Source organism: Coregonus clupeaformis, chromosome 35 (genome assembly GCF_020615455.1).
Source record: "Coregonus clupeaformis isolate EN_2021a chromosome 35, ASM2061545v1, whole genome shotgun sequence".
In the NCBI taxonomy this organism is placed as follows: Eukaryota; Metazoa; Chordata; class Actinopteri; order Salmoniformes; family Salmonidae; genus Coregonus; species Coregonus clupeaformis.
The window spans coordinates 23563933-23587852 of NC_059226.1; the positions used below are offsets into that span (position 1 = coordinate 23563933).

Below are 23920 nucleotides of genomic sequence, written 5' to 3' on the forward strand. Positions count from 1 at the left end.
TGGCAGTAGTCATGTAAACACTTTACTCTGCTTCGGTGTAAGGTCAAAATCGAAGTTAGCATATGCCGATTAAAATATCTGGTTTTCTGAGCAATCTTTCAATTTATTAGGACATGTAAACAGCTTAATCAGTGTTCCAGCTGTCTGTTTGATCTGCGCATGTGCCAGCAATGGTAGCGCAAGCCTCACTCTTACGCGCGAGTGAAGTGAGTTCAGAAAAACTGAAAGTATGTATCTTAGAAATAGTTTTCTGCATTTATTTAAGTCCCATAAGGTAGCCTGATTTCAGATGTGTTCATGTAAACAGGATTATTAGGGAAATCGTTCTTCTTGCAAAGCAAGACCCACCTCTGCTGCATAGCTTGCTCTCAAACTCTTAAGTCATTGGAGGACACCAACACAGCCTCCATCACTATAATTCCTCGGAGGTAAAGTCAACACCTATTCGATTATGCTCAGGGTTGGGTAGGTTACTTTCTAAATGTAATCCATTACAATTACTAGTTTCCTGTCCAAAATTGTAATCAGTAACGTGACTTTTGGATTTCCCAAACTCAATAAAGTAATCTGATTACTTTCTGTTACTTTTAGATTACTTTTGCCTTAAGAGGCATTACAAGAAGGGAAACATTTATATTATCAATTGAACGACATCTATTGCAGAATAAATCAATGAGTTTTCACAGCAGGCCATAAATTGATGTTGCATTTTACCATATGGGTTATGTAGGCTTCTTCTAATTCATTGCTTTCTACTTCAATACAAATATAAATACGATTAGGCTATATCTTTACAATAAAAACCAAAGTCTGTCATATTTCCAGTCATTCCAATTATTTAATACCCCTTGATTTTCAAGAATAGGACATGTAAATATGGAAATCTAGATTAGCCTAATTGTTTTACCTGAGCAGAACCCAAAGACGAAGAACTTATTAGCCTACTCTGTGGTTTTTGATTTTTGTTGTCATGGAGGACTGACTGGGCATGGAGGACTGATTGCTTTGAGTTGAAAAATAAATGCTGCTCTCATGGAATGGCATGCTTTGAGCATTACCGAAAAGTGCTATTTGCATGTGAAAAATGAATGCCATATGCTGCATTTGTTATAGGCCTATTGTTTACATTTTTGTTGGGTGACACTGTGATATCTTAATCATTTGCAGCTGTTTAAATCTCTCAAAAGTGCATGCGCGAGTTTGAGCATGTGTCCATTAGGCCTAGGGACATTATTTTTGAATCAGCACGAATAAGATTGAGCAACAAAAGTCCCACTTGTGGTCTTCGTAAATTAAACTGACAGTATGTGATGCAAAGCAAAATACCACGGAGGAGTTTAGAAGAGAGGAACTCCCTCAAACGTTTATTCCATAGGCTGGGATCAGCACTATGCAGCTGTTGCAAGAGCGCCAAAACAATGATTGATAGGCAGCTTAAACTTCTTCAATTCAACCATTAATACGTTAAAATACACATATACATTTGTGAACAGCCATACAAAACAACCGCAATCTTTAAGCTGCAAATAGCTAAATGAATAAAATAAAATAATGCTTCATAAACAACAGGTGTAGACTAACAGTGAAATGCTTACTTACGGGCCCTTCCCAACAATGCAGAGAGAAAAAAAAGAGAAATAGTAGAACATTTAAAAATAATAACACAAGGAATAAATATACAATGAGTAACAATAACTTGGCTATATACTCGGGTACCAGTACCGAGTCGATGTGCAGGGGTACGAGGTAATTGAGGTAGATATGCATATGTAGGTAGGGATAAAGTGACTAGGCAACAGGATAGATAATAAACAGTAACAGCAGAGTATGGGATGAGTCAAAAAAGTTAGTGCAAAAATGGTCAATGCAGATATCCCAGGTAGCTATTGGTTAACTATTTAACTAACTATTTAGCAGTCTTATAGCTTGGGGGTAGAAGCTGTTCAGGGTCCTGTTGGTTCCAGACTTGGTGCATTGGTGCCGCTTGCCATGCGGTAGCAGAGAGAACAGTCTATAACTTGGGTGGCAGGAGTCTTTGACAATTTTGAGGGCCTTCCTCTGACACCGCTTGGTATAGAGGTCCTGGATTGCAGGGAGATCGGCCCCAGTGATGTACTGGGCCGTACGCACTACCCTCTGTAGCGCCTTGCGGCCGAATGCCAAGCAGTTGCCATACCAAGCGGTGATGTAGCCAGTCAAGATGCTCTCAATGGTGCAGCTATAGAACTTTTTGAGGATCTGAGGGCCCATGCTTAATCTTTTTAGACCTGCTCCACAACAGCCCCGTCGATGTGGATGGGGGCCTGCTCGGCCCTCCGTTTCCTGTAGTCCACAATCAGCCCTGTGTTAAGATGTTTTGTTGCCTACCCTCACCACCTGGGGGCAGCTGGTCAGGAAGTCCAGGATCCAGTTTCAGAGGGTTGTGTTTAATCACAGGATCCTTAGCGTAGTGAAGGTGGGCACAATGGTGTTGAACGCTGAGCTGTAGTCAAATTGGATCTAAAATCTTTGCATTCCGACAGCAGTCGCACCATTGGAAGACATGGCTTGGACTGTAGCCTACAAAAGCCTATTCCTGCTCTTTTCCCACGATCTATAAAATGCATTTGGTGTGTCATCATAGTGGTCTCTGACTTGTGGTCAGACTCGCTCGGGCAGAACAAAACTTACATTTGCACCTTTTTTCAGTGCTGATTTGAATATCATTAATCTGATTACAATAATTCTGCTGATAACGTAACAGATTACAGTTTTTTTGTAATCCGTTACATGTAATATGTGCATATGGATTATATGTAACAGATTACATGTAATCCGTTACTCCACAACCCTGATTATACTGGACAGGTTCACTCAGAACACAGATGCAGTAAGAGACGGTCAGTTTACTCTCAACCTATGACCTCCTTTGTGTCCAAAGGTCCAGGCAACTCCCTTACCCATGTACAATGCCTCAGCATGAGTCTATCTATATACACCAAGGGCAGTCCTGAAAAACCATGGATTTCCATTTTTGTCGATTTTGATTATTTTACATATATTTAAAGTAGTTATTGCCCTGCATATGTTGTAAATGTTTTATGACTCAAGGATCAATTAAAATCATCCGAAACACCATGTCAACTTCTAAGACTCTATGATATTAGATCTGAAAACAATTCCTAAAAAGTAGACTTTTTGGAAAGACTAGGTTTGTTCTTTGCAGACATGCCTCCCCCCAGACCCAACGTCAGAGCGAGACAAAGAGAATTCCAGACACAAAGCTGAATTGATTCCTAGTCCCATGGAGGTGTCAGATTCAAGCTGCTGTCCACAGCGTAATGTATACATGAAACAAGTCTCCATTGACAAGTATGCTCAAAACTCATGATGGACCAAAGAGGAGAGAAAGAGAGGCCAGAGGAAATATGGCACCACATTTAGCTTAAATTGCTCTCTTGAAAGAGTCTGCAGGCAGGTCTGATATATATATCAGCATTTATTGGCTGCCACTGACTCTTGGTGCTTGGCTGCAGGCCCAGTTGTTTGACTGGCATGTATTATGAACATGATCTCATTTCTAAAGAAATAGATATGTAAAAAAAAAATAATAATAACTTTTCAGTGAACATTTTCTTTAAAAGACTTTCTACTTTATTTTCACATCTGAAGTCCAAGTATCCACCTTGAAAGTGTGTCCATAGTTATGAGAAATTAACTGTATCCATAAATCGTAAGTCTTCAGTCCCCACTTAAATACCTCATAGTTTTGCTTTTTTACTTCCTAGGAATATGACCTGCTCTTTCTCATTCGGAATAGCCTTCTGTTTACAGTTTTTAAGTTAAATTATCCAAGGTAGAGAATTCAAAGCCCGGTAGGTCAAATATGCACAAACCACAAAACCTCACTTCCCCAACATTTTGCATGTAAACTTACTGTAGCGGCTCAAACACAGCAGCAACAGAAAAAAACTCAGTCTTTGTCGGTTTAGAAGAACAACAATAGTTGAGAGGAGAGCTTGCAAGCATTTCATTGTACTGTGTACACTTCACTGAATCCTGTGCATATGACAAATACATTTTGATTTGACAATAGACAGTGCTGCAAGGACAAGCCCTTTTCTCTCTAATGGCAGCTAAGTATTCATACAGTATATTCAAAAATCTATCTTCTCTCCAGACTGGTTTATACTTCAAATTTGGTAACTTAATGAAACTTTTCAGAAGTACAATGAGAGTCTGATGAGAGGATTTTTTCTTCTCAGTCATATGATTGAGCCATTATTTAGCTCACGCTTCAGCAGACAGAAGTTACAACCGTGAAATCTGTCACTTCTTTTTATTGTACAAAATACAATATCACTTCTGCTATTTTCAAGTTGGTTACGTTGATCATGTCAGTAGGACTATTGTTATTGAGTCATAAACTACACATGGCAACACAGCCTAGCAACCCACATCAACACAACCTTTGGGTAATGATTAACATGATCACACAAGGGGGTGTAACGAATGACGTGAACCAGTCGGACTGTTGCGGATAGAGAATGAAAAGAGCTGACACAATTCCCTTTTCTTAATGATACGTTTTACAATCTATTTATATCTGAACATTTGTTTGCGTTGCACAGCCCTTGTCCAGCACTCTCTAGTTCAGCCACACAGTGAGGTGGAAGGGAACAAATGTTAATGTGTGTCATTAATCACTCACACATCTCTATTGTTAGCATGTAGCCGTAGATTTTGGTTGTCATTCACTGATATATGCTATGCAAGTGGGTTGCTAGGCAAGTAGTATTGTAGTTTTTGAATTTTATAGGCTTTTTGAATGGTCTTCAACGGGCAAAACGTAGCGCAATTTTCTTCAGCGCAAAAACTTAATGAAAGGCATCTGGCAAAAGTAAATTAATTCACAAACACAATTTTTGTAATATCTTATATGACTGTGTTTTCATGAATTTGATGATATAATCGTCAAGCCCATTCAAAAGCGGACAGAATTCATTCTCTATGTATGCCTCCGAAATGGCACCCTATTCCCTATATATTGCACTACAGGACATTTTGAATGCACCTTTTGTCTGCATCTGAAAGATGGTACACTTGAATGGAGAAGGTCTCCTGTCCTGTCACAAACTTTCTCTCATTACCTCTCCTTATTCTATGGGCTTCTCCAAAAAGGTCAACATCATAACGAAAGATCAGTTCCTGAGTTGAGTCCCCTTCCAACTCCAGTCTTTTCAAAATAACTAAACCAGTGGTTCTCAATTATCTCCTCAGGGACCCCCAGCTGTTCCAGAACTACCACACCTGATTCAACTTGTCAGTATACACAATAATAACACCTACGGAATTTTAACTGTATATGGCTAACCAGAATAAAAAGCTCTCTCTGATTCTCCATGAAGGTTTGATAAATAACCATTAAAAAGGGTTCTATATAGCACCAAAAAGGATTGTAATGATAGAGGAACCCTTTTTGGTGCTATGTAGAACCTTTAAAAAAAAGTTATTTTTAGAAACTTAGGAAAGGTTTCTTTATAGCACCATAATAGTTCCATGTAGAACCTTATGAGCATGGTTCTTTATAGAACCTTCAAAAAAGGTTTCTATATAGCACCAAAATAGGATACACTATCGTTACGAGCCAAATAACTCTTATTTGTCACTATATAGAACCATTTCTTTTTAGTGTGCAGTCCACATGGCACTTCAGCAGTTAATCAACTATCTGGCAGTCAGTGAGCCAACTAGCAGTACAACACGAGAACATGTCAAACAACCGAGAAAGAAATGATGAACATGAATATAAGATCACAAATCCTTTGTAATTCACAGAATCTATAGTGCCGCTAGTGCCTTTGGCTCTACAGAACATACAGTAGATTTAGAAGAAGCCAGGTGACTTTGTGACAACATGTTGCCAGATTAGACATTCATGTGATATTTGCTTCAGGATCCAAAGTTCTGTAATTTTGATTTCTATGACGTCGATACGATCAATCATTAACTCAGCCTATTACTGCACCCTTCAATAGCTGCAAGTGGTAAACAGTGTGTCCTTGCCTGTAGATTCCTCATCCGCAATAAGAGTTAATTTACAGTGTCATAGGAATAACTTAATATTTTCCACATGTCTGAGGCAAAAGACGTCAGCAAATGTTCTGCCAATGTTCTACAAATGTTCTTCTTCCAAGCTCTCAGTCATTGATTTGAAAATAAACTCTTCATTCTCTAGAAATGTAATGGATCTTTTCAACCATATTTGGAGAATAAAGATCACCAATGTGCTGGAGATTCTTATTCAGTAAACAGTTTTTCTCCATGCAATATTTAATTTACATTTTAAGTCATTTAGCAGACGCTCTTATCCAGAGCGACTTACAGTTAGTGCATACTTTCTTTTTTATACTGGCCCCCTGTGGGAATCGAACCCACAACCCTGGCGTTGCAAACGCCATGCTCTACTGAGCTACATCCCTGCCGGCCATTCCCTCCCCTACCCTGGACGACGCTGGGCCAATTGTGCGCCGCCCCATGGGTCTCCCGGTCGCTGCCGGCTACGACAGAGCCTGGATTCGAACCAGGAACTCTAGTGGCACAGCTAGCACTGCGATGCAGTACCTTAGACCACTGAGCCACTCGGGAGAATGATAGTGTACGAGTTGTACTCAGTCATTGACCGGTTCTGGAGAAGTTGGAGTGAAGGTTCCTGAGAATCTGGCCTATTCCTCATCCCGTGTGAAGAAGACCACCTTTATCGAGTAGATCGTATCCAAAATATAGATCACCAGGTTGATCACGGTCATGAACGTCACCACAACCAGATCGTCCCAGGAGCAGTGGAAACACGGAACGGGCCGGGGGTTGTTCTCAAAACCGTACAGCGGCCAGATGACCATGGCGGTCATGTACATCACCGTGGCCAGAATGTTATAGACCGTGAGCAGTTTGTCGAACGAGAAGGGAAAGAATGACAGCAGCTGACCGACAGTGAGGAAGATGATGACGAGTGCGAAGATGAAGCAGAGGGAATAAACTGCCACGCACCACTGCAGTCCCGGGTACAACGAAAACCTTGCCGGATCAAGCGACGTGAAGATAATACAAGCCACCAGAGTCTCTAGTATCTTGAGGAGGCCCGGGACAGTGGAAAGGAAGCCACTGATCTCACCGCCGGGCCGGAGGCGGGCCAACACCACCTCGCTGACGTACACTCCGAAACAGAGTAGGGAGATGACGGTGGCGGCGATCTGGTGGTAGCAGGTGGGGCAGGTGAAGAAGGTGGGGTAGATGATGGAGGAGGTGAAACACATTAGTGTGGCTAGCATGGCGAAGGCTGTGGTGAAGTCGTCCCAGGAGATGGGCACCTTGAGATGATGAGGAGGGGAGATATGAGGAAATCATTAAGGTTATTTCTAGGGCCAAGAGTTTTCCTGAAAAATGTGTTTTCCTGAAAAACTTGCAACTACATCTACTACTGCTTTCCAATAGAAATACACATTAGAAAGATATAAGACAGGTATGAAACGATACACGTAAGCTACAAATTCACCTCCCACCAATCTATTCCAACAAATCCAGACAGTAAACATCCCCCACCTTGTCGCTGAAGCGGGTGAACTCCATGATGAGGATGAAGAGGGAGAAGAAGCAGCAGAAGCACCAGGTGAACATGCACCAGGCCCAGTGTGTGGAGAGCACATGGCCTGCCGAGGCCACCAGACTGAAGGAGATACAGGTGAGGACCACCTCCACCATACGGATGATGCCCACTGGCAGGGTGAGAGACCTCAGGTCCAGGTTCACCATGATGAGATACGATTGAATTATCTATCTAGAGACTGTTCACTCACCAAGGGTTCCTTTACTTTTTTGTTTAGCTAAAGTTTCTATTTTTCCTCTCTCTTTCATCTGGTTAATGTTCTTCTTTCTGTCTCTCTCCTTTGCTCGCTTTTAGCAAATGCACGTATTTCACGTTTGAATTAATTACTGATTCTATTCATTGTGATCAATTACTGTTGCCCTCTTAAAGTATTATATTCTCCTCTTAATGAAAGCTCACCCAGTAATTTTCTGGTGTGTCACTCTCTTCTCTCCACTGTGTCACCTTGACATCTCCACTCCTCTCTCTCCTTCCTTCTTTTTCTCTCTGTGCATTCCCCTGCTGAGTAAGGACTTACAGTAAAGCAATACAATTCCAAGAGAGGTAAGACCTTCTCTTGTTCCTGCCTTATCCAAGTCTCCTTCCCCATGCTGTAGAGACCAGAGCATGCCTGTGTAGAGCAAAACTCCTCCCGTGTTTATGATGGTGTGTATCCCATAGAAATAGAATGAATAGAACAGGCCTCCCCATTCATGTCGATGATGGCATAATGCGTGGACTGTCGGCCATTGTGAGTGTACCCATGGGCTAGGTTGAAGATAACAAAGCTTAAGACAGCTTAATTATTAAATGCAGAAACGTTCTAAAATAAACAAATTCATTGGACCAGCGCCGGAATGAAAATGACTGGGAGAGAATGGTAGCAGTACAGAAAGTTCACTAACAAAGTGGAAAATAAACACAATCATAGTAAATTTCAGCTAACTACTCAGCAAACAAATAGCATAACAGTTTTACTGTCATTCTATTCATTTTAATGTTTTTTAAATGATCTACAGCCACTTCATTACATGATTTCCCGACCGCTGGTCATGTTTTCAATGCTAATACTGTAGAATCAGCAACTGCACTGGTCCAATGGATGTGTTTATTTTCGAACACTCAGCATGGAATTGTTACATTGTCTTAACCTTTATTTTTTCGACATAGCCCATAGGAGCAAAGCAGGAAGTAAAAGCAGGAAGTGTACCAATCTGTGCTGTGATTTGTGAAATCAACTGACATAAAAAAATGTCATTGCACGAGCAATATCACTTAGCATCATTTGAATGAACATTTTACATTACCATGGAAATAATTGCATCACAATACCAGGCAGCCATTGCGAGTGTACCCATGAGTTTAGAGGTTCCAAGCCTGTTCTGTTCACTCTATTTCTATGGTGTATCCTGCCCTCTCTTGGCTTTATTGCACGTTTTACGACCCAGATTAAAGGAGCTCATTGGACGCCGGTCCAGTCTTATCTGCTCGCCCACGCCACACATGCTGGACTCTGGTCTCTGTCTAAGGTGAACTTCAATACAAACCCCATCCCTGGGAGTGGGACCATATCAGACCTGGGTTCAAGTAAGATTTGAAATCTTTCAAATACTTTGAGCATTTGATTGAGTCGGCTTGGAAAGCCAGATGGGCGGGGTTTGCACCTTTGGGACTATTCTATTGGATACATTGCTTCAGGTAAGCTCAATCAAGCACAGCTAAAGTATTTGAAAGATTTCAGATACTATTTGAACCCAGCTCTGTCCAAATGCACATCCCCCAAACAGGGAAACCCATGCTTGTGTAAGTAACCTCACATTTGTTCTGTTCAGTGTTCCTAACTTGACTGAAGCCCTTTTTTGACACTTGACGGCTATTGACTGATGTCCTCATCCATGTTCTTGAGAAAGGGAGAGAAAGAGCAGGAGGGAAGGGGGAGGAGTGGTAGGCAAAGAATTTGTAGAGTCGCTATTCTGTTTCCACTGATAATAGAAATCGAATAGTGTTCTGGTTGATAAAGCTAATACAATATGCATACTACTGCCCAACTTTTAATTTAACACACCAGATTTTTGGAACCACTTACAAAATGCATTAGATTTGGATTCCCTGGTGCCACTAAATATTGTTGGTGCATTGCCTAGCTCTCTCTCCATTGTTTTATACCCTCATATACTTCTTCTTCCTGCTCCTCTCTCTATATACTCCTCCTCTCTCTGTCCCTCTTCTCTCTCTCTCTCTGTCCCTCTTCTCTCTCTCTCTCTCTCTCTCTCTCTCTCTCTCTCTCTCTCTCTCTCTCTCTCTCTCTCTCTCTCTCTCTCTCTCTCTCTCTCTCGCTCTCTCTCTCTCTCTCTCTCTCTCATCACTTCTCCCTCTCTCTCTCTGCCTCATCGATCTTTCACTTTTACCTCCCTCTTGATCTGTGCCAAGGAGACAGCAGCAACATAACTTCATTTATCTTTTGAATAAATCAATAATCCCTGTCAAAGGTAACATGACAGACAAAAAGATGTGGACATAAAAGACCTTGACTTCATTACCATAATCACATCAGGAACCTCCATCATTCTGCTGGCTTTTGTTTTGGAACAATGATTCTTCATTCGTCACTTAACTTAATTTCTCTTTTCAAGGAAGGATGCCATATGTATCACAAAACAAAGTGTGGACATTAAAGACCTTGACATCATTACCATAAACAGATCAGAACCACAATTATTCTGCTGTCTTTTTAGAAATAATAATTCGTTTTGCAGCCTCAGAATGGCCCAATACGTTCCCTATCAAATCAAATCTGTGGTAAGCCACGGTCCGTGAGGGATTGTGTAAGAGAGTGATGTCATCCAGGTGGGACGGAGCGGAGTGTGGTTGAGACTTATCTCGCTCTCGGCTTCCCCTCCGCACTCAGTAAACACAGAAAGAGACATGAAAGCAAAGCCAAGGGCCGGACCTCGACATCCCACGCAATTTCATCCAATGGGCCTCTCATAGCAGACACACCCTAGCAAACAGGGGGAGGAAGGGAGCATTGCTAAATGTCCTTTCCCAGTGTTGTAGAAACAGAATAGGTGTTACAGTAAATAAATACACTAATGAATGCAGTGAGGCCCAAAAAATATGATTCTTATGGACTTTTAAGCAAATTTTTTCTTTATTTTGTTGTTATATAACATTATTAAAACATTTTAGTCACATGTCAGCTAAATGTCAATAGTTATGTGTACCTATTCAGATTCATGTTTGAGCTGAATTCTGTCATATCTGTCTGGACTGTGTGTTTGTCAAGATTAGATTAGGTACAGTAGACACATGAGGAGAAAGAGACAGAGACAGAGACAGAGACAGAGACAGAGACAGAGACAGAGACAGAGTCCTAGATTCAATCAGTTCAGCGTTAACCCGTGATAACCGACAACTGCATAGCAGATCTGTTTGTATTTGGGCCATGACGAAGGTGTAACTGCGTTGGAGCTGTCAAATCAGTAAAAACAATGATCAGCTATGCAGTTGTCACTTATCAGGGGTTAACGCTGAATTGATTGAATCAAGGCCAGAGCGACAGAGATAAAATGGAGAACAGAATAAGAGAAGAAAATGAACATATCAAGAACAGCTCTTTGATCTTTCTATTTGCTTTTGATTACAGCCCATGTGGACTGAATAGGGTGCACTGCATGGTTCCTTGTGTAGTTTAAAGACATGAGATGGGAAGAAAAAATACAAGTTGAATCTACGTACGGATCCAAGCGTTCTACAACATTCTTATCCACCTCATGGTTTGTGAATTGCTAGCAGAATTATAACCCCATTTTATGCATGACGAAGCATTATCATTCACAAAAATGTAATCTGGCCAAGTAAAACGGTTATTATCCACCATACAGAAACATTCTATCAATACGAATTAGTGTTCCAAAAAAAACAGCATGATTGCAGTTAGCTGTATTCATACAAAAGCAAAGTTCAGTCTATCGTTTAAGATCCGGCACTGTGTTTCAGGGCCAGTGCTCAGGTTGGGTAAGGTGGGTGACCTTTGACTTTTGACCTATGCCGGGGTGACGAAGAACACCAGCCTGAAAGAGTAGACCGTGTCCACGATGTAAACCACAAGGTTGAAACAGGTCATGAATGCCACTACGACCTGGTTATCCCAGTCGCAGGAGCGGCCACACCCGCTGGGTCTGCTGTGGTTGTTCTGGAAGCTATAGAGAGGCCATATCACCACGCACGTCATGTACATCAGCACGGCCAGCACGTTGTAGCCCGTCAGCACCTTGTCGAACGGGAACGGGAAGAGCGACAGCAGGCGGCAGATAGTAAAGAGGATGATGATGAGGGCGAAGATGAAACATAGCGAATAGACCGCCACGCACCACTGGAGCCCTGGAAACTGCGAGTAGAGGCTGTGGTCCAGCGAGATGAAGATGATGCAGGCCACGAAGGCCTCGAGGACCTTGAGGAGGCCTGGGACGGTGGAGAGGAAGCCACTGATCTCGCCTGGTTTGGCCCGGGTCAGGCCCACCTCCGTGGCATACAAGATGAAGGCCAGGCAGGAAGTGACGGTGGCAGCGATCTGCTTCCCACAGGAGACACAGGTGAAGAAGGTGGGGTAGATGATGGAGGCAGCCAGCACCTGTTAAAGCCCAAGACAATGGATGATGATGATGGATGAATAACAACAATGGAATAGGATGACAACATCGGAGTTTAAAGGCAATAACATGGAATGTCAGTGGACTTCATTTACCCATTAAAGTTGTCAAAGTGCTATGGGTGTCACCTTTTACTTCCACTTCATCTACTACTAATGTAGCTCCTACTCAATAAATCATCCCAAAATGTTGGCAAAGCTACACAAACACCAACACACTCCTTAAGGGTTAAAACCTTTCCTTTTATTGCATTTATCTAATTTCCTCACTGATCTGACTAGAGAGGTAATATATGGACTACACAAGAGCCAGAGATAGATTAGCTGCCTTGCTGTTGTGACATAATGAAGATGAAATCATCACTTTGATCAATAACTCGTTCTAGTTCAGTGGAAGTAGCAATTAGAAATTACTATTAATACATCAGTATCTGCTGGCATGTATGTCTCAGTTTAAGTTAATTCGCAATTAGTGTGAAAGTAAATTTACAGACACGACTAGCAATTGCTTCCATTATTGGATCGACCAACAACTCTAAGTGGTACTAAAATATTGCATGTTTCCTTTAACCACTGTGTTCATGTACTGTATCATAACAACAACTGGCTGTCCAAGGTCCAGTGCTGGATCCTCACTGTAGATAAGTGCATAATATATATGTAAAAAAGTAAGTAGCCTTGTCTCAGCCAGAACGGCCCATAGGGCAGGAACCTAACTCCTGTTTCTAAAGCATGAAGCAGTGTGATGTACAAGTACACCTCCTCGACAGGAGTCTAGTCTATCGCTGGGAAGATTGATGTGTAATCTCCCAAAAATGTCCTATTCATTGATTTACAGTTACACAAAAGTAAACTACACACAACCATCTCTTCTCTATATTGTCTCTAATGTAACTCTCACACATTGACACTAATACGTAGGTATGTTATCTTGATTCTACCCCTTATAGTCTAACTCACAGACAGAAGACGGCATGGGCGTTACCCACCATGAGCGTGGCCAGCATGGCGAAGGCGGTGGTGAAGTCATCCCAGGAGATGGGTACCCGGGCATGGAGGGTGGTGAACTCCATGATGAGGATGAGGAGGGTGACAAAGCAACAGAAGACCCAGGTGAACATGCACCAGGCCCAGTAGGATGAGCCGAAGTGACCCACCGAGGCCACCAGGCTGAAGGAGATACAGGTGAGGACCACCTCCAGCATTCTCACGATGCCCACGGGCACTGTCAGGGTACGCGTGTCCAGGGTCACCATGGCAATGCTAGTTCTAGTCAGATCCTGGTGTCATGTACGGTACGCTAAGGCGGTTATACCCTATAACCTACTGAAACCGACTGTAGATGGCTGTTTTTTGTTTTCTCACCAATGTTTTTCTTCCTGTCGATCTCTTTGGTCGTATTCAGAAACAGTCAGTACTACGATATTCTTCCACTTCCTTGGACAGCTCTCTCTCTCTCTCTCTGAGCTCTCCCTGCCCCCTCTCCCTGACTTGACTCAAAAACAAATATTTCTCTACTTCTTTCTCTCTCACACCTCTCTCTGACACTCTCTGTCAGTCTCTTCAGGCTTCCTTCTTCCGGTCTGATCTATATTCTCCTCCTGTATGTGATCCTCCTGTATGTGATCCTCTTGTATGTGATCCTCCTGTATGTGATCCTCCTGTATGTGATCCTCCTGTACGTGATCCTCCTGTATGTGATCCTCCTGTATGTGATCCTCCTGTATGTGATCCTCCTGTACGTGATCCTCTGTAAAGTCTGGACTGCTCTGACAGGGCCACATTAGGAATGCAGAGAAGGGCGTAGAATGCCTGCCACTACCTCTACTACCTTAACAGGACTTCCTCAAATGGTCATCAGGTGTGTGTTTGTGTGTGTGTGCGTGTGTGCGTGTGTGTGTGCGTGTGTGTGCGTGTGTGTGCGTGTGTGTGCGTGTGTGTGCGTGTGTGTCAAGCCCCGGATGTCAATGCTGTGTGCTCATGAAATAGGGTGTAGTCGGTCACCCTTTTCTTATCAGTAAAAGTCAATAATACCTTTTAGTCATTTAAGTAGTAAATATACTGAGCTGATCTTGCTGTGTATCATACCATGTACTGTCGCCTACTGTATAATGTATACGATACGATATACTTTATTGTCCAGTTATATTCATTTCTTGACGTCAGCATACAAATACACAAACACAACACAAGATATTACATGCAGTACAGAAACACTGGAAAGTTAGCACACAACACACACATTTACATTTTCACATATTCAAAGTCTCTGCGGCCTACTGTCCGACCATGTATTGTGCCTGGATCTGTCCTATGTCCCACTGTTCAGCATCCTACATCTGTCCTATGTCCCACTGTTCAGCATCCTACATCTGTCCTATGTCCCACTGTTCAGCATCCTACATCTGTCCTATGTCCCACTGTTCAGCATCCTACATCTGTCCTATGTCCTACATCTGTCCTATGTCCAGGAAGAGGGTGAGCACATAAGAGTGAGGCAGGTGTGTCACGGCACTGTGCAACACCATCAGGACTGCATCCCTCACTGATCTGTTCCTCCTGTATGCAAACTGCATTGGGTCAAGGGCTCTGTCCACATGAGACCTGAGACGTGTGAGTATCAAGCGCTCAAGGCACTTCACAATGACTGATGTTAACGCCACAGGACAATAGTCAATCAGCTCCGCCTTTGGAACTGGTCGGATCTCAGAGGTCTTTTAGAGTGACACACTAAGTATGACAGTAGCATGACCCACTAAGTACACAGTTGGTTTCTCATTTAGTGACATTACTCTGTCCTGTGTTTGTTGACATTTGACATTCTGGTCTCGAACACTCCAGGGTGAAGTTACAGATCTAGGATCAGCTTCCCCACCACCAATCATAACTTTAAAGGAAAATCAACTCAAAAACTATATTTAGTTATTTGTTTCATTAGTCCACTTTAGTCCCAAAATGTTTTGCATGTCATCAGTCAAGTTTAAGATATTGGACTTTCAAGATGAAAGAATGTCACTGCAAAATCATGATAAATACCAGAAGATAGTTTGAGTGGAGTTTTAACTAGAGATTAGTGTCTAGGGGCAACTTGACCCCACTCCTGGTCTCGAACAGAGCCCAATCACCTGTGGATCTGTCCAAGAACAAATAACCGTGTGTGTGTGCGCGTACATAAAAGAGACGGAGCAGGAGAGGGAGTGAGAGAGAGAGAGAGGGAGAGGGAGAGAGAGAGAGAGAGGAATAGAGAGATGAGAGAGGGAGAGAGGAAGAGAGAGGGAGAGAGAGGGAGAGAGAGATGAGAGAGGAGGAGAGAGGGAGAAAGGAAGAGAGAGGGAGAGGGAGAGGGAGAGAGAGGGAGCGAGAGAGGGAGGCAGAGGAAGAGAGAGATGAGAGAGGAGGAGAGAGGGAGAGAGGAAGAGAGAGGGAGAGAGAGGGAGAGAGAGATGAGAGAGGAAGAGAGAGATGAGAGAGGAAGAGAGAGATGAGAGAGGAGGAGAGAGGGAGATAGGAAGAAAAAGAGGGAAAGAGACAGGGCTAAAGATGGGCATAAACTTCAATGTATGATTGATAGAAACACACTCTCAATGTTACACACTGAAACAGCCATAACTGATGCACAAACTGCAACAACATACACAACATAAACATTCACATACACACACGAAAATGTATTCTGTCACTGAAGCACTAACACAGACAGACATACACTGCCACACCAACACACACACAAACACACACACACGTGACGCAGTACACTCCACTTTACCCCACACTAACTCCTACACACTGTGACCCACACGCCCACCTACAGTGTCCATGCAGGACACACTGCAGCAGTCATCAGGTGTATGACAGCTCTCCTCTATTTATCTGCTGGGATTCTCTGCTTGTTTCCTGTAGTTCTGAACTCATTACTGACTGTGGTGACATCCATTCCTCCCACACACCTCTACAGAGTCCTGCAGGCATACTGGGTGGGTTTGTAGAATATGTTACAGTGGGTTATCTGTGTGAATGGGGTTTTGCATTCAACATAGCAGTTTCTCTATTTTGGCCCACTGACTCCAAGACACCTCTCTATATGTAAAAGAATGGGAGCACAATCTTCTTGTTACCAGTCCTCTCTCTCTCTGTCAGCTTCTTTTAAAAATGTATACCATTCATACTGAAGTTGGGAGATGGCACCTCCATTGTAAACTTTGTCAGTGCTTCTCCTCCCTTCTTGACAGTCTTGGATGTCAGCGATTTTAGAAATGGACAGATTTGATAACAACTTTGAGAGGAGGGAAGATGAGGGAAACTTGTCTCCTACGGACAGTGAGGAGGATAAGGTGAGGGATGACGTTGTGGAGGTGGAGGGAGGGAAGGAGGAAGGACTCTGTGGAGGTGGAGGGAGGGAACGAGGGAGGAAGAAAGTCATAGAACAGCACTCTGCTGGTCTGCTGTGACCTGATAATGTGTTACTCTTTCTCTCTGTCAGGAAAATAGAGCACACAGACTTCTCTCTCCCTCCTCTCTCTCTCCCCCCCTCTCCACCCCTCTCTCCCTCTCCCTCTCCCCCTCTCTCTCTCTCTCTCTCTCTCATGTAAACCTTACAGTACAATCACCATCAATTAGGCTGCTTAGATCTTTAGTTATCCACCAATTAGGCTGCTTAGACCATCAGTTACAGCATCTCTCTCCATCCCCGTCTCTCTCTCTCCCCCCTCCCTCTCTCTCTCCATCAATCAAGGTCAGCTGTAATGTTAATGTGAGAACATGCTCAGAAGGGTGTAGGGCTGAGAACGGGACGTCGAGGAGGATTTAAATTATTCACATCTGCCGTGAACCTGCTGTCATGTTGGACAAATTACCAATGTCACCATTCCCATAGAGGAGCAAAGAATGAATACAAAGAAATACTCTGTATTCATACATATATTCATAACATTTGACTGCTGTTACACTCCTTGTTCCAATCACTGATAACATCACCCCTCTGTTACACAGTCTGCCTCTACAATAACAAGAATCCAGCCAGAACCAAGGAGCATCGGGATTGTCAAGAATATTCTCAATTCGCAACACTCCCTTTTCCCACCCCTGGAAGCCAAAACATTTCCGCTTCTCTTCCTCCTGTAATGGGATGACACTGTGGAGGTGGAGGGAGAGAAAGAAGGAGGAAGAGAGTCATAGAACAGCACTTTGCTGGTCTTCTGTGACCTGATAATGTGTCACTCTTTCTCTCTGTCAGGGAAAGAGAGCACACACACACTTCTCCCCTCTCGCTTCCTCTCGCGCTCTCTCTCTCCCCCCCTCTCTCACCCCTCTCTCTCCCCCCTCTCTCTCCCCCTCTCTGTCCCTCTCCGCCCTTTCCCTCCCCATCTCTCTCCCCCGTCTCTCTCTCCCCCTCTCTCTCCCCCTCAACCCCCCCATGCATACCTTACAGTAATGATGGTTCCAGTCACTCACAGTGACTTGAGTAAATTGCTGACAATCATTTGTGTTTCCCTCCTCACCAATAAAGTGCATTTTCATGCACATTTGTGTATGTATGTCTACATTTTTCTCCTATTCCAAAGGCCTAGCAGAGCTTACAATTGTATTATCAATTACTATTTATCAGGGGGCTGTTTATTAACATTAGTGCATATTACAGAAAGTATGTGTGTGTAGGTGTGTGTGCATAATAATAATAATAATGGTCCCCTTGTAGCTCAGTTGGTAGAGCATGGCGCTTGCAACGCCAGGGTTGTGGGTTCATTTCCCACGGGGGGCCAGTATGAAAGAATGTATGCACTCACTAACTGTAAGTCGCTCTGGATAAGAGTGTCTGCTAAATTACTAAAATATAATAATAATAATTTGGTGAGTGCTTACATTTGTCCTATTTCACACATGTATAAGTCTGTATTAATACACATGTGTAAATTGGAAATGTGTTTTATGCATATCCAGTGGCGTGTATTCATGGAGGCCAAGGAAAGGCAGGCTTCCCCCAAAAAATTAGACCAAGAAAAAAATATACCAAATAATGTATCTTTCGTCTCTTTCGTCTCTCTTTCCTTCAATCCGCAAGAGGCTGAATGTATCTCACCGGAGAAAGCATCTGGTCAGAAAGAGTATGACATTGTTGCAGTCAGTAGCATTGCATGGAAGGGAAGCAAGCAAGCATTTGGCCTCCCTAGATAAAAAATTAATAAAATCATAGCCAATCAGCGTTGAGCTAAACAGAGTGAGCTCAGCTGTGAATGGTCTTTGCGCACCAAAAGAGAGTGTCAAGGGGATCCAGTTTTACTTAATCCTCTGTACTGGCCAATGATTATAATGGCGATTCTGATCCAACCATAAATTCATACATTGTGCCCCTGGTCTGAGAGGATGGAAGTTCAACACATAGCTAGATGTAGTATGCTAATGTTAATTAGCTGGCCTGGCACTTCGTTGTCCATGAAAGTTAATTAGGCTAGCAAGCTAGCATTTTAGCCAGGTAGCCTAGGACAACAAAAACTAAAAGTGTGTACTGTATGATAGAGTCATGTTTTTTCTACTTGCACGCACGCACGCACACACACACACACACACACACACAAACAAACAGAAACCATGGACAGCCACATCATACGTTCATTGGACTAAATTGTTTTTGGTATCTTTTAGTTGTCACTGTATTAGACTAAGCAGAGGTAATTAGATGATGTTGAAATGTTGAAGTTGAAATGGTGCTGGAATACTGGAGGCAGCTCCTGTTTTCTTTGCAACTTGCTGCAACTCTCTGTGGTTCTAAATCAATAGTTGTTTAGTGGTCCTAAAATGTCGGAAACATGAACTTGCTGTAGGTCATGTAACTGTTTGTTACATGCAATATGCTTAGTGGGCTTCACCAGACAGATGTAGCTCTCTGGTTGAATTTATTCTGCAACTGTGTCTTCTTACTGTCTTGGCCTTAGGCCTATATATCACAGTGTCAAGGCATATGAACTAACAGGTTATAGAGCAAACACTGCAATTATCACAACACATAGGTTGTAATATGGCATTTTTTTCTTGCTTGGCTTCCCCAGTGATTTTACCCACGCACCGCTACTGTGCATATCCCAATTCTCCCTGAGACACCCTCGGAGAGTGGGGTCATGACCAAGGTCTGCCATTCTCTGGAGCAATTAGGGTTAAGTGCCTTTCTCAAGGGCACATCGACAGATTTTTCACCTTGTCAGCTCGGGGATTCGAACTAGCGTGCGTGCTCTTTGACGTGTGTGCATGTGCGTGTGTAAATACTGCAACTGAGCCATATGCAGTACCTACAGAGTTTCTCTCAACTCCACATTAATATGTACTCATTTCTCTTCAACCAAAAGATTACAGGAGAGAGGATGTAATAACATTTGATAGAGTTCTTTCCAAAACCTGGCATCTCACCAGTCAGAAACTTAAACCCAAAATATAATTTCACGGATCCCTGCTTTCGGAATTACAGGCCGCTTTCCAAAATGTCAAGCTGCCTCTCTGATTTTCCTTGGTCACAAAGACGTGGATAGACTGTTCCTGCTGCCCCCACTGCAAATAATAATTATTTATTTTATTAATTACATTACATTTTATTAATAAGCATTCATGAGTTATCTTAGACAAGCTGTCTTGGTTGTAGGTTGGTAAAAGACAACTAAGATGTGATGGCAACTCACTAACTTTTGCTTATTATATGTTTCTAATTTCATGTTTTAATATCACGTGCACAAGTACAGTGAAATGCCGTTCTTGCAAGCTCCAAACCCAACAATGCAGTAATCAATATCAATGTAGTACTAAAAATAACAAGATAGAACAAAAACACACAATAAATTAAAATAAAAAATAACAGGAGAAAGTAAGAAGCTATATACAGGGTCAGTCCCAATACCGTATTTACAATGTGCAGGGATACTGGATCGATAGAGTTAGATATGTAAATATGAGTGTGTGTGCGTTTGTGTAGAGTCAGTATAAATGTGTGTGCATGTTATGTGTGTGTGAGCAAATGAATTGTGTCTGTTTGTGTGTGTGTGTGTATGTGTGTGTGTGTGTGTGTGTGTGTGTGTGTGTGTGTGTGTGTGTGTGTGTGTGTGTGTGTGTGTGTGTGTGTGTGTGTGTGTGTGTGTGTGTGTGTGTGTGTGTGTGTGTGTGTGAGTGGAGAGTGAGAAGTCAATGTTAACAGCATGAATGTGAATGTGCATGACACAGCAACACTCTGATGGCTCTGTATAGCCAGAGGGAATTGCCATGTGTTCACAGCGATGCAGATAATATTTAACAGAGCAAACCACAGCAGATGCTGTTTTTTTTGTGGTCAGGAAAAAGTTATGGCCCAAATCATGGTACAGTATATGGATATCAGCTGCTATTGGTTTTTATTTTTCCTTTATTTAACTAGGCAAGTCAGTTAAGAACAAATTCTTATTTACAATGACGGCCTACACCAGCCAAACCCAGACAACGCTGGGCCAATTGTGCACCACCCTATGGGACTCCCAATCACAGCCGGTTGTGATACAGCCTGGAATCAAACCAGGGGATCTGTAGTGACGCCTCAAGCGCTGAGATGCAGTGCCTTAGACCGCTGCACCACTCGGGAGCCCATAGAGCTCAATGGAATCGCTACATTGTGGCAAGGGGCGAATAGCCTCCGCTAGCCAAGTGACTGACAGTGATTTGCACCACATGGTAATCCCTATCCTGTCAATTCCCAGACTTCCTTACTCCCACCATCCCTTCTCTTCTACCATCCCTACCTACCTGCCTGCTTCTATAAAAGTCCACCAACATCACTAAAAAAGACAGAGGTCCTCAGGAAAACCTATTGTCAATGGTGTGGTAAAACTCAAAGCTATATGCCATTTCATATCCATTAATAATAAAGATAAGGTTTATTGTTGTTCGCTCACTCAATCTTTATTTTTCATGAGAGGGTTTACGGCTTTTCAGACTTGATGCACCGGTACCGCTTGCCGTGCGGAAGCAGAGAGAACAGTCTATGGCTTGGGTGGCTGGAGTCTTTTTCTCCCCAATTGGTAGTTATGGTCTTGTCCCATCGCTGCAACTCCCCTATGGACTCGGGAGAGGTGAAGGTCGAGAGCCATGCGTCCTCCGAAACAAAACCCTGCCAAGCCGTACTGCTTCTTGACACACTGCTCCCTTAACCCGGAAGCCAGCCGCACCAATGTGTCGGAGGAAACACCGTCCAGCTGGCAACCAAAGTCAGCTTGCAGGCACCCAGCCCGCCACAAGGAGTCACTAAAGCGCGATGGGACAAGGAATTCCCAGACGACGATGACCCCCCGATTCCTGTAGGTCTTACTGACGTTGAGGGAGAGGTTGTTGTTAGGCAGAGAGAGAGAAAGAGAGAGAGAGAGAGAAACAGAAAGCGAGAGAGAGATATAAACAGAAAGAGAGAGAGAGAGGAAGAGTGAGAGAGAGAGAGACAGAGAGAGAGAGATTAGAAGGTGAGTGGAGGAGATTTAGACAGAGAGATGAGAAAGTGAGGTGTGAGGACCAGACAGAAGGAGAGAAAAATAGAAAAGGAGAGATAAAGGGTCAATGACTCATCGCTCCCCCTTTTAGAGATGACTCATCGCTCCCCCTTTTCTCTTTGCTCTCTCTCCTCTCTTGCTCTCCCTATTTATTTTTCCTCTCTCTCACCTTTCTCTCTTTTTCACCCTTGTTGGCTCCCTCTCCTCTCATCTTTCTTTCTCTCACTCCCACTTCTCTCTCTTTCCCTCCCTCCCTCCAGTCCTCTAAAGCTGCAGTGTCTACGGATCCTCAGTGTTTCCCAGTTGAATTCATGAATGTGTTTTGGTCTTGTCTGCAGCCCTTGAGCTCTGCACTTCATCTATAGAGTCTTAGTCATCAGCTGTCTAGTGCATTAGGCATAGAACTCTCTACCTGTTACTCAACTGGTTCTAGAACACTTACATTTGCATTCAAAAATATATATATATTTAACCTTTATTTAACTCAGCTCAGAGGAAATTATGATTATGGCTGATACAAAATGTAAAACGGAACTGAATAGAATGATTCTCGCCAAAGGTGTGTTTGCATTGTGAGAAGACAAAAAGTAATTTAATCCTGAATAAAACAGAAAGGAAAACATTGGTGGTATTGCAGACGTATCTATTTAAAACCCCACCACTATTATCCCGGGTTGTGTTCTGGTGGATCTGCTAATGGAATTGAGTAATGCGTTCCATGTAGATTTCCGTCGCTGGCCTGAGTGGAAATTGCCTGGAAATTGCTATTTTATTGGAAAGGTCTGCCGGAACGATGCTCTGGGTGTAATGGTTTATTGTGTTCCAATGGCCAGCACAAGGATTGACAAAAAGTGGATTTGATTTGTGTGCCCATTTTAGACTGGGACATCTATTATGGTTAATGTAGGAAGAGGGATGAGGTGCCAAACTGGGACTGGAAAGTGGTAATTTCCTGTTTAGTGAATAATTCAATTTGAGAAAAAGGTGGATAAACCAATTAGTTAGTGAGTTAGTCAGTTAGTTAATTTGTTAGTTAGTTTGTTACTTAGTTTGTTACTTAGTTAGCTAGTTATAACTGATTTATATCAACTTTATACCAACTATAAACACAGTGTATATGCTGTATGCCATGTATGCATACCTTCAAGTCCACATGGACTAGTGCAGTACACAGGGAAAAGGGTGCTATTTGGGCCAGGCCTATAGAATCATTATCTCATATGCAGCCAGTAGATCCAGAGAAGGGCAGAGACAACCATCATTACATTTCACTTCACAACTTTCTGCTACTTACAACTTTACACTGACAGCACTATTCCCGTCATTGAGGTTTTGTCTTGTTTGCTTAAAACTTTGATTCACCCCTCCTTACTCCCTCTCTCATCTTCCTTCCTCTCTCTCTCCCTTATCCACCTCCAGGACTGCAAATGAAGCACAATAACTAACGACAGAGAATAATAGATGAGTGGAGGAGTGAGAAAATGAGAGGGCGAGAGAGTCAACTCAATGCATCGCCGAAAGGCCTGTTTCTCTCCCCTCTTTCTTTCTTTCTTTCTTTCGTTCTTACTTTCTTTTTCTCTCGCTCGCTCTATCTTTTTTGAGGAGCTGAAAAGATTAAGAGAAAGTAAATGGGGCTCAGATTGAAATTTAAAATGATTGATGGAGAGAGAGAAAAAGAGAGACAGAGAGATACAGAGAGAGAGAAAGAGAGAGAGAGAGGGAGAGAGAGAAAGAGAAAGAGAGAGAGAGAAGAGTAGGAGAAGAGTAGAGGAGGAGTGACATAGAGCCACTTATACTGTAGAGCCTGGATGGATGGATGGATGGATGGATGGATGGATGGATGGATGGATGGATGGATGGATGGATGGATGGATGGATGGATGGATTGTGTTCTTTCTGTCACAGTGTGCGTCTGCAGAAAGTGATCTGGTTCCCTGACTGACGTACAGCTCCTCCAAGACGAGACACTAATATCCTGGGATGACACTAAAGACAACACTACTCCTCCTCAGTTTCTCTCTGTTGTTGTGTTTAATCCACGGTTTGAAAAGTATGAGAAATAGCGCTGTCTGCAAGTTACAAAGAGACAACAACGTAAGAATATACTGTAAATACAGTATGTGAATATACTGTATCAGCATTATTTCCCCAATGGAGAGA

General features: G+C 42.8%; 2 protein-coding genes and 1 long non-coding RNA gene across 3 annotated transcripts; 1 reads left to right on the forward strand and 2 right to left on the reverse strand.

Moving 5' to 3' along the window:
* Positions 1-6543: 6543 nt before the first annotated feature.
* LOC121550552 (myeloid-associated differentiation marker homolog) lies at positions 6544-8327 on the reverse strand. The gene is made up of 2 exons (XM_041862862.2): positions 7582-8327; positions 6544-7349 (listed from the first exon to the last, which is right to left on the reverse strand). The coding sequence occupies exons 1-2, from the start codon at positions 7789-7791 to the stop codon at positions 6705-6707; spliced, it is 855 nt and encodes a 284-aa protein (XP_041718796.1). The 5' UTR covers positions 7792-8327; the 3' UTR covers positions 6544-6704.
* Positions 8328-10796: 2469 nt separating this feature from the next.
* LOC121550764 (myeloid-associated differentiation marker-like) lies at positions 10797-14107 on the reverse strand. Its single transcript, XM_041863124.2, has 2 exons — positions 13265-14107; positions 10797-12257 (listed from the first exon to the last, which is right to left on the reverse strand). The coding sequence occupies exons 1-2, from the start codon at positions 13529-13531 to the stop codon at positions 11670-11672; spliced, it is 855 nt and encodes a 284-aa protein (XP_041719058.1). The 5' UTR covers positions 13532-14107; the 3' UTR covers positions 10797-11669.
* On the forward strand, positions 13387-17444 carry LOC121550765. The gene is made up of 3 exons (XR_005996982.2): positions 13387-13460; positions 14747-14888; positions 17265-17444. It is a non-coding gene; the product is annotated as an uncharacterized LOC121550765 (long non-coding RNA).
* Positions 17445-23920: the final 6476 nt, after the last annotated feature.